General features: G+C 45.9%; 1 protein-coding gene across 14 annotated transcripts in view; it reads left to right on the top strand.

The window, feature by feature from the left end:
- Positions 1 to 444: 444 nt before the first annotated feature.
- SHPRH (SNF2 histone linker PHD RING helicase) overlaps positions 445 to 21646 on the top strand; it is a 113030-nt gene continuing 91828 nt past the window's right edge. For 4 of the 14 annotated variants that reach the window (XM_006024234.3, XM_025204853.1, XM_025204854.1 and 1 more), the window contains exons 1-4: positions 447 to 613; positions 13779 to 14443; positions 14911 to 15040; positions 19991 to 20209. In XM_006024234.3, coding sequence (XP_006024296.1) covers positions 13808 to 14443; positions 14911 to 15040; positions 19991 to 20209 — 985 coding nt within the window. In that variant the 5' untranslated portion in view covers positions 447 to 613; positions 13779 to 13807. Of the gene's footprint in view, positions 614 to 5646; positions 7077 to 11514; positions 11597 to 13778; positions 14444 to 14910; positions 15041 to 17087; positions 17218 to 17811; positions 17909 to 19990; positions 20210 to 21646 lie in introns of those variants that run through there. The other 10 variants (XM_025204856.1, XM_025204857.1, XR_003094222.1 and 7 more) reach the window with 8 other exon arrangements.

Raw genomic sequence — 21646 nt, forward strand, 5'->3', positions numbered from 1 at the left:
TACAAACAAGCCATAAAAGGGGTGATGCAGATGCCTTGTAATGGAGCAGCCTTTTATTCTAAGGGATAGTTAAAACTTCGTTTTAGTAACGTTCATGGCACTTAGAAGCAAAGCTAGAAAGCGCCCCATCTCATGTGGAAGAAAGTCTAGCCCTAAAAACAGTCTCAACCCAGATCTTCCCCCGTTCGCGTGCCCCTCAACCGCCTCCCTATGCGCACGCGCCCCACAGACCCCTCCTTCTTCTGCCCAACTACTGCCCGCCCACCCTTTTCGGCTTCCAAATCGATACTACGCATGCGCTGCCTTCCTAGCTTGGTGGTGCACGCGCTCACTCCCCGAGAGGCTTCGGAGGGGGTGGGAGCTGTAGTTGCCTCCCGCGGGGCTGACTGACCCCTCCCCCCACCCATGACGTAGTTGGAATGTGGTCTCCGGCGGTTCCAACCACTGGCAGGGGGCTCCGGGTCCGTCCCGCGACTGCGCAAGCGCGAGTGCTGTCTCCGCTGCTCAGGGGTGGGGGGCGTGGCGTCGTGACGTCTGCGCGCCCCATTCGGAGGGCCGCGGCCTGAGGTGGCCGGGCGGCCGGGGGCGCTCGCGCGGGGGGGGGCGTGACCAGGTAACGGGCTCGCGCGGCGGGGCAGCGAGTGGTGGGGCAGCGTCACGGGGGGGGCAGCGACCCCAGGGTCCGTTGTGACCGGGGGGAGGGGGCGTGAGAGGGCATCGCTAGCACGGGAGGGGCAAGCACGGGGACTGCCAGGGGAGAGCCAGGGGCTTACCGTGGGGGTCCGTCTCCCTGAGCCCTACCCCCAGGAGAGCTGCTCTGTTGGTTGTTCATCTGTGGGCAAAACCCCAAAGTGCAAAGGCAGACCCGGTGTTTTCTGGGCATTGTGCAGTTAGGGGTGAAAACCCCTTATGCGGGAATGAAACCCAGAGATTTAGGATAGAAACGTGCCACCCAACACTGATACACAGGCGCTTTTAATTAGCACGGCTCGCTCATTAAAGCGCCCAGCTCTGTGTCCTGCAACACGTGTGAAAAATGCTCTGAGAGCCATGCTAATTAAAAGCATCTGTAGCCATCATGTATCAGTATCCGTGTGCTGAAAAACAGTGGCAGGGCACTTTGAGCTAAGGCTCAAATGAACTTTAGTTTAAAGCATCCTGCCACCATTTTTCAGTCCAGGGACACCGATTCACGTGGCGCTGGAGTCTGCTGGAGCACGGTAACTTCTGCGCCCCACCAGACTTGATTAATTAATTGTGTGCTCTGACACGCTGGAATGACAGAGCATTTGAGCAGCCTCCCTGTGCGTGCGTGCGTGCGCCCTCAGTTCTTGGGTGACAGAAGAATGACTTTGCCATTTTTCTGTAGGCAAAAACCCAAGTGAGAAGGAAGAGCTGGTGTTTTCCAAGAGTTGCCTTGGGTCCGGGGATTCTCAGCTGGGAGAATCACACCGTGGCAGTGCGAACCCCAGTTCAGGAATGAAACCCAGAGATTTTGGATAGGAATCTGCAGTGCGATGAAACATTGTGGTCTCTTAGTTTTTGGGCAACAGAAGAATGGCTCTCATTTTTCTATAGGCAAAAACCCAAGTGCAGAGAAAGAGCTGGCAGTTTCCCAGGGATTCCTCGGGTCTGGTGATTTTCAGGGTGCTGAGATGGATCCTTTCCACGGTGCTGCCGGGTGTTAGCACTGTGAGGTGTGCACATGTGATTTGCAAGATAAACCTCTAGATTTGATCTAGGAATCCACAACTGGGATCTTTTCGAGTTCTTTGCTGTAGGAAAACCGCTCTGTTATTTTTCCATAGGCAGAAAACCCAAGTGAGAAGGAACAGCTGGCATTTTCTAAGAGCTGTGTTGATTCTCAGCTGGGGAGGTCATGAAGTGTTAGCATGGTTAGGGATGCAAACATGATTTATAAGAGAAACCTAGAGATTTCAGATGGGAATCTTGTGTGAAAAAAATTGTTGCGGTCTCCCTTGAATTCTTGGCCAACAGAAGAATATCTCTATAGTTTTACAGTGGTCAAAAACCCAAATGAAAACAAAGAGCTGGCAGTTTTCAAGGGCTGCCTCCAGTCCAGTCCAGTGATTGTCAGCTGGGTTACTGAGGCACCCTGGGGGGCCTCAAGAAGATCCTATCCAGGGTGGTAGCACTGTGAAGTAATGCAAAGATGATTGAAATGATAAAACCTGCACTTCTCAAATAGGAATCCAGCTGCACTCTCTCAGTCCTTTGCAAACAAAATAATCACACTTTGGTTTTTTTGTCAAAAAAAGGAGAGAAAACAAGGATCTGGCACTTTACAAGGGCTGTGTCAGACTTGGTGATTCTCAGCCCACTTTGGGGTGCCTCAAAATCCTTTCTGGGCTGCTGCCTCGTGCCACAGTGTTAGTGCTGTGAGGTGTGCGCACATGATTTGTAAGATAAACCCACAGATTTCACTTTTGAGTCTATGGTTACAGTTTTTCTGTTGCAAAAACTCTTAAAAACTGCTCAGTTTTTGGGGGGTTTTTTAACTCCAAAGTGTAAAAAAAAAAAAAAAAAGTGATTTTAAAAAAAAATGAAAATAAAAATAAACCATTTTTCTGTAACTAAAATAGAACTGAGAAAACTAAGACCTGACATTTTCCAAGGCATGCCTCCAGTCAAAAAAAAGAAGAGACTGAAAACCACTAGTATTAAAAAAAGAAAAAAAGGCAAGGATTCCTTGGGATATCATGGAGCAGGGTCCCCAGGGGTGAATGGGATGCCCCTGGCAGCTCTGTGACCCTGCAGGCTCTGCCCCAAGGGCACTCTCTTGTCAGTAAAATAAATGAGAAGGCTGCCCACGGGCCCTTGCTTGGTCCCAGTCCGCTGAACCTCACTCAAGCTTACTAGTTTTTGAGCCCTTTTGCTGGGCCTCTCTTCAGTACTGTGCTGAATGGGGACCTCAGACCTTATGGGCCAGTTGCATGGCTCCAGACCTTTCTTTTACCATGCCCCATGCCTCACGGGTGTTATACAGATGTTATACCCTCTGTTGGGGCCTTGTCCTACCCAGCCTCCACCCCTTTCATATAGCTAGGTCTTTTAATCTAGACCCCCTGTGCTAGATCCAATATTGAGGCACTAGCTCCAATCAGTCTCCTTTAGTTACTGGGCCCCTGGCCCTTATCTGCTGTGCCTCTCTGGCACTGGGCTTTCCAGGCCCTGTAGCTGCGCCCCTCTGGGCACTAATGAGGTTTTCACCTCCCCTAATAGTCTCATCCCAAACCACCAGTACAGACAATAACACAAACATAAGCCCCTGGGCTATAACGTAACAACAACCATAAAGGCAGCATTCTGCCCCTTTAAAAGGGTGAACTTATACCTTTAGGATAGCATACCCCCTAGGCCTGGATACCCTGTGAGCTTGTAGAGTCTTACTGCACTTGGAGGTAGTAAAGCAGGCAGCATAGTGTCTTGGGTAGCTTTCATGTGCAGGAGCTCCTTCCCCTTGCTGTTGCTAGAGAGAAAGTGACCCTACTAGCCCCAGCACTGAGCTTATATCAGGGGTAGGCAGTTATTTTGGGCAGAGGGCCGCTTACTGAGTTTTGGCAAGCCATCGAGGGCCACATGACAGGTTGCCCAGAGTAGATTAATATTAATTTTCTAAATTTTTTAGGGGTCCTATAGGCTGCGTAGAATGGCTTGGCAGGCTGCATTTTGCCCACCCCTGGCTTATTTGTACCCTGGTTGCTGCCTCCTGGTCAGCTGACTACCTGCAGGTGCCAGCTAATTACCTTATTAGCCTGTTATTTAGGCAACCTGCAGCTGTGGAGTGCTGCTTAGCCTGGAAGGCTCCTTTACTTAGCTGCTTCTGCCCATAAAGGAGCAGGCACAGTTTAGTGTCTTGCAACAGAGTGGTATCTTTTATTGGACTAACTGTATAATTGGGATAGGGTTAGATAAGCTTTCAAATGCAGTTGTTCTTCATCAGGTGTGTGTGGGGAAAAAAAGTATAATAAAAAAAACCCCTCTAAGAGCATGACACACCTTTTTTTAAGATCAATATGTTTGTCCTAAAGAAGAAAATGCTTGCATTCAAAGGCATAATTATCTAACTCTATCCCAATGGTGCAGTTGGCTCATCAAAAGATATCACCTTAAGAATCCTTTTCTCTCATATCACCGTCATGGCTACAACTTCACTCTAACACTACTCTTGATTCTCAAAGCAATTCATAAGAATCACCTTAAATTTGAAGAAATATTTTTGTGGATTCTTAGAAGGATTTTGTTTTTATGAAGTGTTGACAGTTTGTACAGTTGACTGTAACTTTATGTTGAAGAGAGACTTTATGTTATACAAACAGAACATTATATTCCATGTGTAGGCATGGAAGGCAGGGATTTGTTTGGGTGATATCTTTTGTTGGATCAACCACATTATTGGAATAAAGTCGGATAAGCTTTTGAATGGAAAACACTCTTCTTCAGGTCAAATGTACTAATCTTAAATATGTTTGTAGTGCTCTTTTTTGTTTTATTATTCTTTCCTACTTTCTTTGAATATATGGGAAAACCTTGTGAATATATACATTGTCCCTTTGAAAGACATTCTCTGCATTACAATGCTGAATTGAGAATGAGATTGCTGTGCTGAAAACTCAGAAGTGATCCTGATTATGGAATGCCAGATTTTCTGTATCCCTGCCCATATAATAGTGTGCATAATGACCCATTTAAGTGTTTTGCTAACTGTGTGCACATGCGGACACTTTGCCTGTCTTTATATGTTCATTTGCATACCTAGGGTAGGTATACAGAAGTATGCATGTAATTGTGTAACTTGAGAAAGCAAGCCTGTCTTCAGCATGTGGAATTTAAATTGCTTTCAACTTGCATTGAAGGAGGAAACTTTTTCTTTCTATTCCGATCACATAATTTAACATTATTTTGTTGAGTGTCAGAGTATTTCTAAGAAGAGTCTTCTCTCACCTACTGTTCAGTTGGATGCATGCATCAAGGGCATGTGTCTTTTAGCAAGTGTGAAAAAGGGACTTATAACAAAAAGACCAGGGATCCTTGGGACGCTGTTTAAAATTTAATCAGTGTGTGTATAACAGGAGAGTCCAGTTCAGGTGCCAGTGAATTTTAAAAGGGTATTACTGTTATCAGGTTCTATTTTCAGAAAAGTTTATAGGTCACAGGTTCCAAAAAAATATTTCAGCATGGGGAGTGAGTTGGAAGAAATAGAATGTTGGTTCCTATCTCTGTTTGTTTTTTTTTATGGAAAAAATGTAAATACAAAATATGGTACATACGTTTTATCCACTCAAAATATTTTATTTGAAATATCTCTAACTCGAAAATCAAGATTAGAGCTACTTTTTAACATTCTTTAGTGTCTTAATATAAGTAAGAGTAGAATATACCACATTTACTCAAACCCAAGACCAGGTATTTTCTCTCCATTCATCATGGGAGGGGGGAGCCTCTCATCTTGAATTTGAGTGCAAGGTGAAAGGTGGTGGGGGTGGAAGACAGCTGCTATGGCTCTACTTCTGCCCTGAGCCCAGGTCAGGACCAGAATCAGAGCTACAGCAGCTGCCTGCCTCCTCTCTCTCCGCATCCTGACTCTGCAGTCTCTGCCTCCCCTCTTCTCTCCGTTACTGGCAGGTCTATACCTCCTCAACTCCTGCGTTCTTCATTCCCAGGGCACAGAGCACATGGAAACTCTTGTCTCTTCCTGGCTAATCAGAAGCAGTGCAGCCCTGGCCCTGGGACACTGCTGTGTGACTGGAGAGGGGCCGTGCTTCCGTGTGCTTCGTGCTCCAGGAGTGAATACAGCCAGAGCTATGTCTGATGGTAAAGGCAGCAGAGGCTGTGGAAAGGAATTTTACCTACACAATGACATGGACTGTAGTAGATTTTTCTCTTTTTCGCTTGTAGGTGTTCTAGGGCTTTGGCCTCTTCTTGGTTGGTGCCTTGCCCCCTAGCGATGACAGGTTGAGATTGGGTTTTGGTGCCACCTAGATGGTTTGGATGCTGCTCCTACTCTCCTGCGACGTCTTTGATGTTTGTTGTTGGGGGAGGCAGTTCCCTGTAGGTGGCCCTGAAACAAAGGGGTCTTGACCCTGGTCATTGTTTGTGGGGCTCCAACCTCCCCTTTACCCCAACGTTACCACGTCCACAGCCTGAGCAAACACTAGTGACTCACTGCAGGTCTTCCCCTGGATGATCTCGCCTCATCCATGCTGCCCACCTCAAAATGGGTCAGGTCTTCCCGGCCAGCAATCTTTCCCGTGTCGGTCCCATGTCGGTCCCTCGTCTCTGGGCCGGCTCTCGGGCAACTAAACCTGCCCCAACTGGAGTTAATTGTAACTACAGAAAACTTAACTGAAAGTGTCCGGCGTCTGCTGATGTCCCCCTGGGATTCCATCTCCCTAGATCCACTTGGTCACTCGGGGGTGGGGGGGAGAGGGAAAACTCGTCTGTCCCTTCTTTCCTAGTAGGTGTAGGGACAGGCAGCCACCCTGTGCCCAGACTCTATCAGCTTTCCCAGTGTGACCTCCCTGGGGCCCAGCTGACCTGTAGCTGATTTTTTCTGGTCCTACCAGTTGGTGGTGCTTGTCACTCCCATGCAGGGCTTTGTAGCTTTCTGCACCTCCATTCTTGCCATGTTGCCCGAGAATGCCAACAGTATCTTGCTGCTACTCCCTGCCGCAGTACCTGTGCTCCCCGATGTGGCTGCAGCTCTGCTCCCAGGTGTCCCGGGGAACTGCTTTCTCCCGGTGGAGCTCCCTGGCATTTCTCCTTTCTCGGGGCCTGTGCTCCTCGTTCCGTCTGCCAGTCCTGCAGCAAGTGCTCGGCCTCTTTTCCCTGCACTCGGGGCTGGTGCTCCTCAGTTCCGTAGCCGGCGTCTCCCAGCCAGCATTCTGCTGTCCTCTGCCTGGCCCCCCAGCTGCATCTCCAGCTGCTTTTTGAGCAGACCATCCCCTCTGGAGCCACGTCCCCGGAGCTGCCTGAGCCTGTGAATCTGCAAGCTCCAGAACTGCCGAGCCTGCGTCAGCGTCTCTTCCCAGCTGCTGTTCATCTTGACCCTTGCGGTAAGTGTCGGGGCCCGTCAGGTGGGGTTTTGGGACATGTTGGGGGGGCTTTTGCCTCCCCTTTCACAGTCTTCCTTTGTATCAGGGTGATGGTCCTCTTCCTTGGGTCTCTTGTATGTATTTTAATGACCTTGAAGCAGCAGAACATAGAAAGTGCCCTTATCCCTGTGCTTTACCTGTTCTTGGTGTTTTGGGGCAGTGTGCCTTGCATTTGTGAGACAGAGTTGTGCAGTTTTAGGAATATATTAGACTGGGGTCAGCAACCTATGCCCCATGGGGCCTTTGGATTCAGATCTGGACCTGTAGCTTGAGTGGCATTTGACAGTGGGATGGCTTTTCCTGTGTCATACCACCCAGAAGCCTGTGGCTGTGGCAGAAGGGGAGCTCTGCCCATGTTGTGCCACAATCAGTTGCCTGGGGCTCTTGCAGAGGGGGATCTCTGCCTGTGTCATGCCATGGTCAGGTGGCAAGGCCTCGACCAGTAGGGGGCTTTCACTGGGCCACACCACCATTGAGTGACAGGGAGAAGCAGTGATAGTGATATGACAGGGGGCCGTCTTGCGGCCAGTCAAATCATTCACCTGCCCACCAGTCTAGGACAGTCTGCCTACCTGCCTTTCCTGCCACGCTTCTGATGTATCATTAGTAGTTTATAAGGTGGGAGGCTGCCCATTTCCTGCCTGATGCCAAGGGCATAATACACAGCTCCAAAACTTCTCTTATACCATATCCCATGCCTTGCAGATGGCATCGTTATGTGGCTCTGGCTCTGCAGTGGACCTCTTTCTATACCCAACTGGCATTTGGACCCCAAACCCCAAGCTCCCTCTCGACAGTGTTCCCCTCTGGGATCTTTAGCCACACAGACCCTGGCCTCACCTCTAGGCTAGTGGAACCCCAGGCCCCTGGCTCTGGGCCTCCCTCACAGTGGGCACTCTGGCCCTTTGACCATTCTGGTCCTGGTTCTGGCCCCAGCATTGACGAGTCGAGGGTTTCTCTGGTTAGATGATTGAGCTGCTCACCCTCTTTCTCTCGTACGGGTCTGCCTTCTCGGGCCCCTCCAAACCCAGCTCACTCAATGTCTAAGGCCGACCTACGCACAGTACTTCAGGCCCACCTATCCGGACCCTTACACTTCTTACACTCCCTCACTGCTCCCACTACTCTGCTCCCTCACTGAGGCTCTTGGCCTTATGCCCCTTGGGTCTCAGGCCTCATTACATGACTGGACCCTTGCTTGACCCACTAGGTCTTGGGGGCTAAGGCTATATGGCACTCCATACTCAGTTTTCACTAGGGAGGCACTGGTGTGGCATTTCCTGGAGACCACCCTGCCACAGGCAGCCCCTTCACACCATCCAGCCCCAGCAGGGTGTAGTTTTAGGTCATTCCCCAGGACCAGGAACCTCCTCCATCCCCATAGTTCCTACCCTGAACCCCCAGGTGTTCCGAGAGCAGCAGCTCCGGCTGGCGATGTTATCCCTCTGGCTCTCTGCAGCAAGCGCCAGTTCATCTCTGAGCACCTGGATTTATACTGAGGCTGTTCAGCCCTATTTTCCAATCTAGGAGCCCTCCCACATTCATGTGATCGCCTTGTTAGTCCACATCACACCTGCAGGCTGCTCCACAGCTTGCTCAAACTTCTTAAAGTGGCAGGCACCAAAGGTGCCCTGCTATAGGTGGCCAGTTCCTAATGCTCGGCCACCTCCAGAGCTAAGTCATTCCGGCCCTTACCAGAAAAAATTGTATTAGACCAGGGGTTCTCAAACTTTGTCATAGTGAGCCTCGCTGAGTTATGAAAAAAATGATTGTGCCTCCTCATAGCTTCATCATATTTTTGAGCTTTGCATTTTGCTGGAACTTCTACTGCTGTGTTCTCGTCAGCTTGGGTTGTACACTTTTCTCTCTTTGTTGCAAAACAATTTCTCGTTTAAACTGTTTCTCACTAAGAGTGCTGCTGAGGTTTGTAACTCACAAAAAATGACGCAACGTACGTCTGACGAAGGGGTGGGCAATAATTTCAGCTGGAGGGCCGCTTAATGGGTTTTGGTGAGATGTCATCTTGGGACCAGAAGTTCTGCCCCCTAACTGCTGACCATTGCCACTGGAAGTCCATTCTTTCTCTCAGAAGTATTCCTTTTGGAACTGGAAAAAAAACAAATCGTATACCAAAAATCAAATATCTGCTATAATATTTTAAATTTAATGTAAAAAAAAAATTTGTCCTGATTTGCTTGTGTTTACCTAGTATGTATAAAGGCAATTGCATACGAGTGCAAATAAAATCTTACTCTTGTATATTGTGTGTGGGGTTTGATTGGGGGGGTGGTATGACTCAGCTCCCGCTGTGGCAGCAGCTGGGGATGGGCTCTCAGGGTGCTTGTGGCCCACGTAGGTAGAGCCCCCTGACAGCATGTGGCTCCAGCCAGTTCCGGGAGCTGCATGTGGTGGCAGGGAGCAGGACCAGGCCAGCCCAGTTCTATTGCACAGGGCTCCCAGTGGCTCACGTGCAGCTCTTGGGACTCGCACACCACCAGGGGAGAAGCCCCATGTGATGGAGCCAGCAGCCTGGCCTGGTCCCTGCCACCATGTGCATTTGCCGGGACCCAGTGGGAAGCAGGGAGCAGAGTCAAGCTGGCCTGGCTCCATCATACGGGGCTCCTTGCCACTTCCAGTGGAGTACTGGTCTGGACTCCACACTCCTGCCGCTCTGCTGGGCATGAGCCTCGTGCTTTGAGCTCTGCACTCCCCCTGGCCCCAGTTCCATGCTCTGTCCCAGCTAGCTGCAGCTTCCTCCCCACCTCTCCCACTTCCGAACCTGCTGCCCAGGGTACTGCCCTCTCAAAAAAAATCAACCCAAGACTCACAGCTTGCGCCTTGCTTGACATGATGCTGCACTTCCCCAGGGAGGCGCACCTCATAGTTTGAGAACCACTGCTGTAGCTGAATGAACAGGCACCTTAGACAGGGCAGATTCAGGTTAATTCTTGCTTTATCTGATTTGGGCCAGAGATTTGAACCTGGATCCCAGGGAACCGGGGCTCTGAGGGTTCCCTAACTGTTAGACTTTTGGTTATTTCTTTGTGAATCTTGTGTTTTGAAGTTAGGCTGTACTGTTGATCAGGCTTTTTATTCCCCTCCTTTATGAACACTTTAAAAGGTTTCAGTTTGTTCCACATTAGGAAAGAAAAAACAGATATCAAAATGTCACAATCCCCGTTTTCCAACCATCCCTGGGGTTCTGTGACAGCATGACCCTCAAATACCCAGTTCCTTAGTTTAATTCACATTGAAGTTAATAGACTTCCTTTTGAGATTAATTGAGGTTGGTTCTGGTAACATATTTTAAATTTAAAACCAAAGATTGTGTGCGAAAGCCTTCAGGTCTTCAGGTTGTCCTTTCGAGCGGTGCGGATTCATTCAGCCAGGCATACTGCCCTTCATTTAAGCGTTTTATCCAGTTTTCAAATACCTTGGTGAATTTCTTTGCAGATCTATTTGCGCACATTCTTCTTTGTTCCTTTCATTATGAGACATCCAGTTGAAGAACAGTTTCCTGTGGTTATAAACTTTAGAAGACCAGATGCTTTGTTTAAAAAAAAAAAGTTGCCTCCTTTCATTATCTTGATCGTAACTTGACTACTTACTTCCTTTTTATATTAGGTATATTAGGCTGAATTAGGTATATATGAGTCTAGTTATTAAAGTGTCAATTAATTAATAAAATAGTTCCTTCAGATGGTAGTGTATATTTAAAATTTGCAGTGCTGCTGTTGTGGATGCTGAGTGGTATAAATCGGGGTGGTAACGTATAGAGCCATTTGGTCCAGCCCACCAACATGGGGCTCTGGTAGCATTCATGACGGGGCTTTTAGCAGCAATTGCTTTTCCATGCGCCATGGGGAACAGCATTGGCTGTGGGCACTCTCCCTGCGCTGCCACAGGGAAAAGTGAAAACAGCTGAGTCCTAGTACCCACCTTTTGCTTTGTACTTGAACTGGGTCTGTCCAGCTCACTGCCTTAAGAGGTTGTCAACCACTGGCATAAAGAATCTATCTGCAGAATTAATAGAAAATGTGGTCCATGTGAACAGAGGGAGTTAATCTACCAAATACTTAGAACCAGTTTCCTTTTGGGAAGTGAAAGTAGTTTGTGCACATTTTGATTGTATTATAAAGTTAAATTATGGAGCCTGATTACTGTTTGGGTGTGAAAATTGTTGAAAATAGAGAATTTCCCTTTTTCTCAGCACTCTGTTAAGGTTGTCAGGAATTTCAGAAAATGCTCTGGCTTGCTTAAGAGCCATCCTCCTCTCACCTTTTGACCTATGACTATGTAATGAATTTTTAATTGCTTCTCTTTTCCTGTATTTTGCGAACAGTTTTAATGCAAAAGCCTGTGTAACCAGTACCTTCTAATATCTTCTCATTGCTGACAGATGAAACTGAAATAAATGAAGGTCATTATTTTGAATCTTGTGCTGAGCAGAACTTCTTTGCTTAGCTAGCCTACGAGCCTTGGTAATTATCCTTTGGAAAATCCAGTATTTTAGTGACTACAGTAGATCTTAACTTCTTAAATCTGATTACATTTGTATGATAATTGATCTTTAAAGTTCTTTATCTTTGCATGTACTGTATTTAATTATATCCATTTTGTTTTTCTAGTCTTTGAGGACAGTTTTCAGTAAAGCATTTAAATGTGTACAGGCAGTCCTCAGACTTACGACGCAATTAGTTCCTGAAAACCATGTTTTAAGTCGAAACATCAGAAGTTGGAATCAATTTTCCCATAGGAACAGTGTTACAAATGGGGGATTGGTTCCTTTATGACGGTCGATATAGCTGCATGCGGTTGGTAAGTGGTGAAAGGGGAGGGGGACAGGAAGGGATGTTGGCGGCCAGATCAATGGTCCCCGCAGCGAGGGAGGGACTGGGGCTGGGATAAGCACTGCGTAGCTGGGGCCAAGTGGGCGCAGGGAGGGGGAGGGGGCAGCTCCCGCCGCTGTGTGCCGCTTGTCTGGAGGCAGCGTAGCAGCTCCATCTTGCACCCACCCTGCCCTGGCTGGGCAAGTGGTGGGAGGGCATGGAGGGGCGTGTGCTCCCAGATCTGTGCAGAGCGGGTGGCGGAAGGCGCTGGGAGTGGGGGCTATGTCCTCCCACCGCTTATCCAGCTGGGGCGGGGTGGAGCTGCTGCACTGCCTCTGGACAAGTGCGCAGCAGCGGGAGCCACCCCATGCCTCCCTGTACCTCCTGGACAAGTCATGGCTTTGCCTTGTGTCCCCTCCGCCCCACCCCGGCTGGGTGAGCGGCGGAAGGGCATAGCCCCAACTCCCAGTGCCTTCCATTGCCCACATCGAGCAGATCTGGGGGCACACGCCCCCTCCCCCCATGCCTTCCCGCCGCTTGCCCAGCCGGGGCAGGACGGGCACGGACCGGAGCCACTGCGCTGCCTCTGGACAAACGGTGCACAGCAGTGGGAGCCACCAGTTCCCCCTCCCTACGCCTGCCTGGCCCTGGCTGGGCAGTGCTTGCCCCAGTCCCTCCCTCACTGAGGGGGACATTGGTTTGCTCCACCACGCCCTGTCCCTTCTCCCTCCCCCTTCCACCATTTACCAGCTACGTGCAGCTGTATCATCTGTTGTAAAGACGAAACTCAGGTCAGAAGGTCAAAACCGGGTGTCAGTTTATAAATATCCTAAGTGACGATCGCAACAAAGTCACAAATTGAGTACTGCCTGTATATAATATGGACCTGATTTAGTCAGTGGGACTCTTGATATATTTAAAGGTATTCTTCTGCTTAAGCAACTTGTTGGATTGGGACCTGATTGCATGAATAAACTAGTAAGCACTCCTCTTCAAGCTGCTTCCAAAACAGTGCGTCTTTCAAGGAGCAGAATGTGTCAGTTGCTTGTTAATTGGGGGAACTAAAGCAATGAATAACAACAGCGAAACTGACTAGAGTCCTGGTAATTTTAATCTCTTGGCGCCCATCCCTGTGAAGGGGAGTGAGCATTCCCTGGGGACAACTATCAGTGGCACAAATACATGCAGCTAGTTGTCCCCAGGGAATACCCCTGCACGCATGCTCTGGCATGCAGCAAGTTGCCTGAGATAGGGTAGGGGACCTCCCTGGGCTGTAAGAGGCTTCCCAGGGCTGCAGCAGTGGCGATCTGGGTACATGGAGCCTGGCTGGCACCTGGCGTGTGGCTCTGGCTGGCCAGACTCCAGTTTTGGACGGCACATTCTGTTGGCATGTGCACCATCCTGCTTTTTTCTGGCATGGGATTTTTTGACATCAGGATCTTCCAGTGTCATAAAACTCACTAAGCTGCAAATTAGCAGCATGGTGAATGCCTGCATGTGGGGATGTTTGCTGTGCTGCAGATGGGTCTGTGGCACCACAAACCACATGTGTGCATTCATCTGGATGTGCCCTTGCTGTTTGTCAAACCAGATACAGTATCTGTTGGTAAGTACCACAAGACGTTTTCTTTCATGTGACCTCCTTGGACACAGGGGTAAGGAGATTTTTTTTATAAAACTTAGTAGGTAATTCAAGCAGCCTGAATAATGTTTAATGAAGATAACTGAAAACATTTCCAGAAGTCATGAGTACAGCTATTATGTAGTAAAGTAGTCACTTGACTATCTGATTTGTGTTGTTTACTGTTGACTAATATTAATCTATCCTAAAAAGGTTGAAGGCTCGGTTGGAAAGACGGCAAGATGAGTAGTCGACGAAAACGTTCGCTGCCCTCCAGGGTAGATGAGGAGAAAAAGAAGCAGCTCTGCTGGAATATGCATGAAGATCGAAGGAATGAGGTGATGACTGATGACACGAATGAAGATGACTCTGTTCCAGCTCCCAGCACGTCTTCTTCATCCTTCATTGTTATAAATGATGATAGCATTGATGAAGAACTGACTCCCAGCGAAAACAGTGGTTCAAAGTTGGTGAGCTTCTCGACTATTACAGATGGAGAAGATTTCTGCTCCAACTTTACCCCTTTATCCATACAGCTCAATATTATGGTCTCACCTTATTGTGCAGACAGTTCCTGGAAAGCTTTACTTGGAGAGTTTGCTCTTGAGCTGCTTCCTGAACACATTTTGATTGATAAGATCCATGAAAGGAGTTTCTCTTTGATTAGAACAGATTCTGGTGGTCAGCTGAAGATCTGTGTTGATGCAAAAAATGGAGAAGATGACAGTGATAAAGATAAAGAAGACCTGAATGATTATGAACAAGCCATTCTGGTGGAATCATCTTTAAGTAGTGAAATATTAGAAGGTTTGAGGTGGTTGCAAAAGAAGAGGGTAATTGGACTTTATCAAAGGCCTGAGGAGGATCAGGCTTTAAAGGTATTTGCTCATACAATTTTTATTTTAAGCGGCTTTTATAAATAAAATGTTTATTTTGTTTCTAAAATTAGAAAGCTAGGTGCACTTCTGAGTCTAGTGGCTATTACTGATTTGCATAATGTTAGAAAAACTGCTTCTCAGTAGTTATTTGCATAAGTATTTTCTGCCACTGTTGACTAATTGCCTTTTAACTATTATACACCAAGGTGACTTAATGAATTATTAGACACTACCTGATTTCTTATCTGCGGTGCAATAAAGTTTTATGTGGTGTTTTTAAGAGATTAAGTACATCCATAGGTACAGGTCTCCAAAATGTGCCAAATTGTTTTTCTGCTTTATAAATACTGGTCCACATTTTGTTTTGTTTTTTTAAGTTAGGGTGGTTTTAAGATTACCTTATTCTTACAATATCCTGATAAAATATCCTAAACGTATTTGTGAGAAATTAATTTATTATTTCTCAGGTTGGTATTTACCTTCTGGAAACTGGTTTAAGCAAACTAGAGTTTCTCAGTGATGCAGGTGGAAGACCAAAAAAAGCTAACCACCTGATTCAGAAACTGATGGAAGAGTTCTACAGTTTTAGAATTCCAGGTAATCTAATTTAACATTCCAGTACAATTGATTGTTACTGTATAATTGTTTTAACAGTTAAAAGGTTACTTAATTTAAGATAAATTTGAAGGAAAATATACTGTTATACTCCTGTCTTGCATGAGAACTAACTTTGTAGGTAATTATATGGTTCTCCTTATAGTATCTGACCCTCTGCAAGAATTAACTATTTTATCTTCACAGTTCCCTCCTCAGGTAGGGAAGTAAAATAGGTTTTACATTTGGTGAAAAATGCTATTCCCAAAATTGATATTCAGGATTACTGGTAGATTTATTTTGAGTTGGAAAAGTAATTTGCTGTGAATGTTATCTCTAACAACAAAATACAGCTAAATAAGACTTGGAATATAGTAACTTGATCATTAAACACAGGAACAGCTTCAGTTGCAGAAATCATAGACTAGCTGTACCTCTATCTTTAAGATGAGAATATCTTTTTTTAAAAGAAACCTAGAAATATCAGACTGAAAGATCTCAAGGGGTAATGTTATTCATCTTGTCTTGAAGCAGGGTTGAGTGTACCTAGTCTGTTTGACAGATATTTGTCTCACCTGTTTTAAAAACATTATCTTCTAGGATTTAACAGTCTCCTTACCTAACCTGATTGCACTTAATTATTCTTATAGTTGGCTAGTTTTTACTTAATATCAGATCTAATTTCTAACCACCCTTTCCCACCATGTGCATACACAAACACGTCTCACACTACAAATTAAGTCAGTTTTCTTTCAGTTTATCTTGAGAAGACATTGAGAATAATTGAACATCTTTATCCTTGTGGCAACATTTATACCTAGGGACCTACTTAAATTGCAGTTTCACAATTCTGTGGAAACCACAAATAATGGTGATCTTTGTGAAAAATGGCATTGGCCATGATTTTCCCAGGAAATCAACCTAAAAAAACACTGCAGCTCAGTGTTGTAGCCCACCCAGGAAGCGAAGGTGCCTCCTGGTGAGGCAGCACAAGGACAGCTGCCAAGATGGTGGCTACCCGCTCGTGCTTCTCCACCAGTCAGTGCCGAGGGGCGGGGACCCATGAAGTGCAGCCAACGGTCAAGATGGCGGCCATCCCCTCGTCCCTCTTTCCCCGGGTCCTCTTCGCCAGTCAGTGCTGAGGGACGGGGCCGCTGCGAAATGACTGTGAAATCAGCTCTTCAGGTCATGACCAAGCTGCAAAAATTGCTTTTTCTTGCCATGAATTAGGTAGGTCCCTATTTAAGCTTATGTATAGAATCCAGTTAGGATCTCTTCTGTCTTCTGCTTTCTAGACTAAAGAAGCACAGTTCTTGCAACCTTTCCTCTTTAGTCTTGATTTCTAAACTGCTTATTCTAGTTTCTCTCTTCTAGACTTGCTCCAGTTTGTCCACATCTTTCTTAACAAGTGTGCTGCCCAAAATTGAATGTGGAACTCTACCTGTGGCTTTACCTTGTCAGAATGCAGCAGAATAATTATATCTTGCATGCAACCTTTTTGTTGGTATATCCCAGAATGGTGTTTGCGCTTCTTGGGGGACAGCATCATGTTTAAATATTTGGTTTGTGATCCTCATAAACCTCAGGTCCTTTCATGCAGTACTAGTGCCAAACCAGAAATTTCCTGTCGCTGATGCTGCAGCTCAATGAGGGGGTCTGGTTCTTTCCTCTCCCAATGACTGGCTGCTATGGTTGCCTGTCATACATCCCCACTCCTCACTGCTGATTGGCTATGAGGGCTGCCTGTCATGACCGCTCCCTTCTTCTCCCCGTGGGCTGTGCAGCCAAGCTACAGTGCCCTGAGGACTGCTGGCTCCCTCTGGGGGAGCCAGTGTTTTATTTTCAGTAACTTTTCTTCCTTTTTTTCCTGTGGATTTTGCGGCATTGCCTGCTTACATGGGCAATGCCAGATTTTGCCAAATCCATGAAATCGCAATTTCAGTAGGTCCCTAGTGATATGTAGCATTGACTGAGATATCAAGCACATTTCACAATTTCTTCTTTTCTTTCTCTGAGTAGCAAATCCAGAATTGGTGAGTACCTACAGGTAGGGGTGCACCGATAAAGATTTTCTTGGCCGATACCGATACCAATTATTCTCCAAGCACATCAGCTGATACCAGTCTGATAGGTGATTTACAGAAGCACAGCTGGGTGGCATGAGTAGCAGCTCCCTGCAGGTAAGTGGGGGGTAAGGGGTATGGGGAAGGGGCATGGGGGGCAAATTGAGGCCCCCTCGGTGAGGGAGGGAGTGTGGCAGGGGCTAGGGCTGGGGCTTGGATTGGGGCTGGGGCAGGGTGGTGAATGGGAACCTGAGGTCAGGGAGTGGAATGGAGTTGCGGGTGGCTCGTCCAGGGGTTCAGCATCCCAGTATTTAAAAATGGTGACGGGGGACGCTTGAACTAAAGCTCATTGAATGAGCTTTAGTTCAAGCACTGCCGCCACCATTTTTAAGTCCGGGGAAAACTTTTAACCAAAGCAGGAGCAAGGGCGGAATTAGGCTGCCCACTGTGGGCTCAGGGCTTTCCACCCTGCTGCCTTTGCCCCAGGAGCCACACACTGGACATGCCATACCCCCTGCCCGTCCAGCAGCTGGAGGCACAGCTTTGCTATGGGGATGCTGATCCCGTGGAGGAGCTGCCCATGGCTCCATCCCGGTCCCTTGGGGTTCCATTCACCGCCCTGCCCCTGCCCCACTCCCTCCCTCACCCTGGGGGCCTTGATCTGCCCCCCACCATGTCCCTTCCTTCCCCCATGTTCCTTCCCCTCCACAGATTTGCCAGCAGGCATTGGCTGCCTGGTTCCTAGCTGGTGCGTGCGTGCGGCTGCTGCATCTGGGGGCCCTGGCTCGAAGGCACACTATATTTATTGGTACATTATTGCCTATGCTGGCCAAAAAGGCTGATCGCTGATAATGTTAATTTTCCTTTTATTGGTGCCTATCTGATATGGCACTGAGATATTGGCACACCTCTACCTGCAGGTTATGTCCCATTGATTTTTAATGGCAGTTGCAGGTACTCAGCAGGAGTTGGCACCTCTCGGTCTATAGCCCTTTGATTAAGTGAAATTTATGTGATTCTTGTATCTGCCTGTTTCAGTTCTCATGGGGATTTGTATAGCTACAGCAAACATGATTAGGTTTTTTAAAATTTAACCATGCTAATATGTGGCCAAACTATGAACACGAGCAGAAGTACTGAAACTGTCTATCTTTAGGTTTGTGAGGTCAGCATTCCTTCAGGTATCTTAATAACGTTATAGGCTCGTACATTTGTTTTTCAGTATAATTCTGGATCTGTCACAACTATTAAATTAGGCTGACACAGAATATTTCCTAAAGGTCTATGATAAAATAAGTGAAGGGATGTATAACTTTGTGTAGATTTTTTTTAAGGTCCTGGTGATTGATCTGGAGTGATCTCTACATTTAGAGAGATTTTAGATTTCGTAAGGGGATATTCAAAAGTAGTAGACTCTGAAAGGTTGTCATGGAAGCATGTTTCATAATTTTATGCAGGTTTCAACTCCAAATTTTCATTTTTTTCACTGTCACACATGCACTTAAGATAAAATCATTCCCATAAAATCCACTTTTTGTGCTTTACTGGTGGTGGGTTTATTTTACTAAACCCTATATTGAAAGTTTGCTTAGCAACGGAAAAAAAATTAGAAATTGGCAAAAGCCAATTTAAGGCAGTTATTTATCTAGAAAAACAAATATTTACCTGGAAATTTGCATCTAATATACAATGCTCTTCTTATTATTCTGTGTTCTGCCTCTAAATTGTAAAGCAAGACTCTCTAATTATTACGGTTAGGCAGAAGGGAGGGGAGAGTGGCACCTTTACACCTAACTGGTGCTACTTTAAAATGTTACTCTGTCCTGCCTTCTGCCAGTATCAGACTAACATCTCTATAATTATTGTCCTGCATCAATACCACCTGTTTTTTCCCCAGGCAAGCTGAAATTTTAATAGCAGCCTGGAGTAGCCAGAAGAATATTCATTAAAAAAATAATAAAAAGAGACCCTCTAAGTATGAATTAACTCAGGATTAGATCTTGAGTTGGTGTGAATCAACCTAGACCAGTTGAAATCAATCAAGCTATGCTGATTCACACCAATTCAATATCTGGTCCTGAATTTTTTTAATTCTTGCTTAGATGAGATGCTTTTAGTTTTGTGCCAGAGACAGTATTGCCATGGATTTTTTTTTCCTGTGAATATGTTTTTATAGGTACATCTCATAACTCTTTTATGAGGGGGGCTGCATAGGAAAATGTACAAGTGAGAGCAGTTTTAATTTTAGTTTTCCCACATCAATTTAATTCACCTCCTGTTTTCTTTGAAGTTGGCAAATAGGGGGCACCATTTTACTGTGGTCACCGTTCATGGGGCCCAGTAGAAAAAAAGTTTCCTTCTCTTATCCCACTCCTGTTTTTTTTCCTCTCATCTCCATGATGCACACTTGCCTGCTTTTAAGTGGGAATGCGCTACAAATTCATGTATCCCTCCCTTGAATGTGTTTTCATATTTTCCTGCTCCCTTAAAAGGAAAACAGATGGTTCATAATTTTCCCCACTGTTGCTTTATTTTGTTGTTAAAAAAAAAAAAGAAGAACCCTGCGCTGTGGAAATGTAAAGAGCAATATTTAGGCCCTGTACCACTACTTGCTGCTAATATTCTTTCGTCCTGCTCCTAACTGGGTGTTAGGATTGCAATCTTGAAAATTGCCAGCATTAAGATTCTGGAGCCTTAATTCCTGTGTTTGCATAAACCTCCCACTCCTACCCCCTAGAATATATTTGTCTCATGCTCTTCGTGGAATTCTGCTTTATTGTTTTCATTTATTAACAAAACATGTTTCATTAAAGCTAAACCATTTAATTGAGATGTTGATCACTGTTGATAAGATGATTATGTGATTTGTTATGCTTCTTGGTGGATGCAGATGTGCTGGAGGAAGATGAGGAAGAATCTGATAGAGAACTAGAGCGACAGAATATTGAAGAGCTGTATGACTTTGTGAGGCATACACATCAGCAGGAAAGTCAGTTGTTGAGGGAGGATGTACAGCACCCTGCACTTATTCCCATATTGAGGCCATACCAAAGTGAGGCTGTGAACTGGATGCTGCAACGGGAGAATTTCAGAAGCACCTCTACCAATGGCAAGTATTTTGGACTAAACAATATAAATGTAATCAATATGATGCAACTGAGGATTGATTGAAATAAACTATGATCTGGCCTGTTCCATTAGCAAAAGTCTATCCATGATGAAGCTTTGTTTACCACTTAATTTTTTATTACTAAAGTTTTAAAGGTGTTTTTCAGATGCCCTGGTAAAGGTATTGTGGTATACTATCTTTTTATCCATGTTTTATTTTGGGCAGGAACTAATATAAACATTGACAACCTGGATATGTTAACTTTTATTAATGTTGCGTGTTACACTGCATATTACAAAATTGTGGAAATGCTTATGATAAAAAAGCATTTAACTCTGAAACGTAGTGGCTTCCTATAATTGGTAGCTTAGCCACACTTTTTAGTTTATTTTGGGTGACATGCTAACTTTCCATGCCACTGTCCATTACTCTTACTATAACAGGATATTTTTTGGAGTAGAGTTCTGCATAAATTTGTGAATATATGATCTCAGCATAAAATAATTTTCAACATGAAGTCAGGTATCCATGTTGTAGCCATATTGGTCTAGAGGAAAAGGCGATCAGGACTCATAGCAGAGATGATATCTTTTATTAGACCAACAAGACCAACATTTTTTTGCAAAAAATATTCTTTAATTGCAAGCTTTTGGGCACAAACACCCTTCCTCAGGCACTGGAGAAAAGATTGTAAAAGTTCTCTTGGGTAGAAATGAAATTTTAAAAAATGAAATCTTCATATTTTCCCAAGCAGGAAGCAACTGTGACCACCTGAAACCTGAGCTCCTGCTCCTGCCTTTGTTTCAAAGTAATTTGCATCATCACAGATCCTCACAGGAGGGTAGAGGCTTCATACCAGCTATGAATTGACTGCCCAGAGGAGTTTTCCATCTATTGACTCCTCTGTGAAATCCTGTGAAATACAAACTTTCATTTCTACACAGGAGAGCTTTTACAATCTTTCCTCCAATGCCTGATGAAGGGTGTTTGTGCCCGAAAGCTTGCAATTAAAGAATTTTTTTGCAAAAATCTTGTTGGTCTAATACAGGCTTGTCCAACATATGCCCCGCGGGCCGCCATGTGGCCCGCCAAGGCATTTTCTGTGGCCCGCAGTGCTGCAATGGGAAACATGCCAACCCAGGCAGGTCTGTCCCATCCGGAACAGCATGCAGCTGAAGCTGGATTCCCACATGCTGCTGGGGCTGGGAGGAGCCCAGCTGGGTCTGCACCGGCCAGCAGATTGGTATAACGTGACAAGCCTATGGCTGGGGAGGGGGCAGGCTCCCTAGATCTGAGATCTGATGTAGGCTATGGCACAGAGACTCGCTCTGGAACAACGTGCTAGTAAACTTGTGTCTGTACCTGCCAGGAACCCAAGTAGCAGGTGGTTGATACCTGGTAAGCTCATGTGAGTAAAGACTGCTTATTGCTTTCTGT

This window comes from Alligator sinensis, unplaced genomic scaffold, assembly GCF_000455745.1.
Source record: "Alligator sinensis unplaced genomic scaffold, ASM45574v1 scaffold153_1, whole genome shotgun sequence".
Lineage (NCBI taxonomy): Eukaryota > Metazoa > Chordata > Crocodylia > Alligatoridae > Alligator > Alligator sinensis.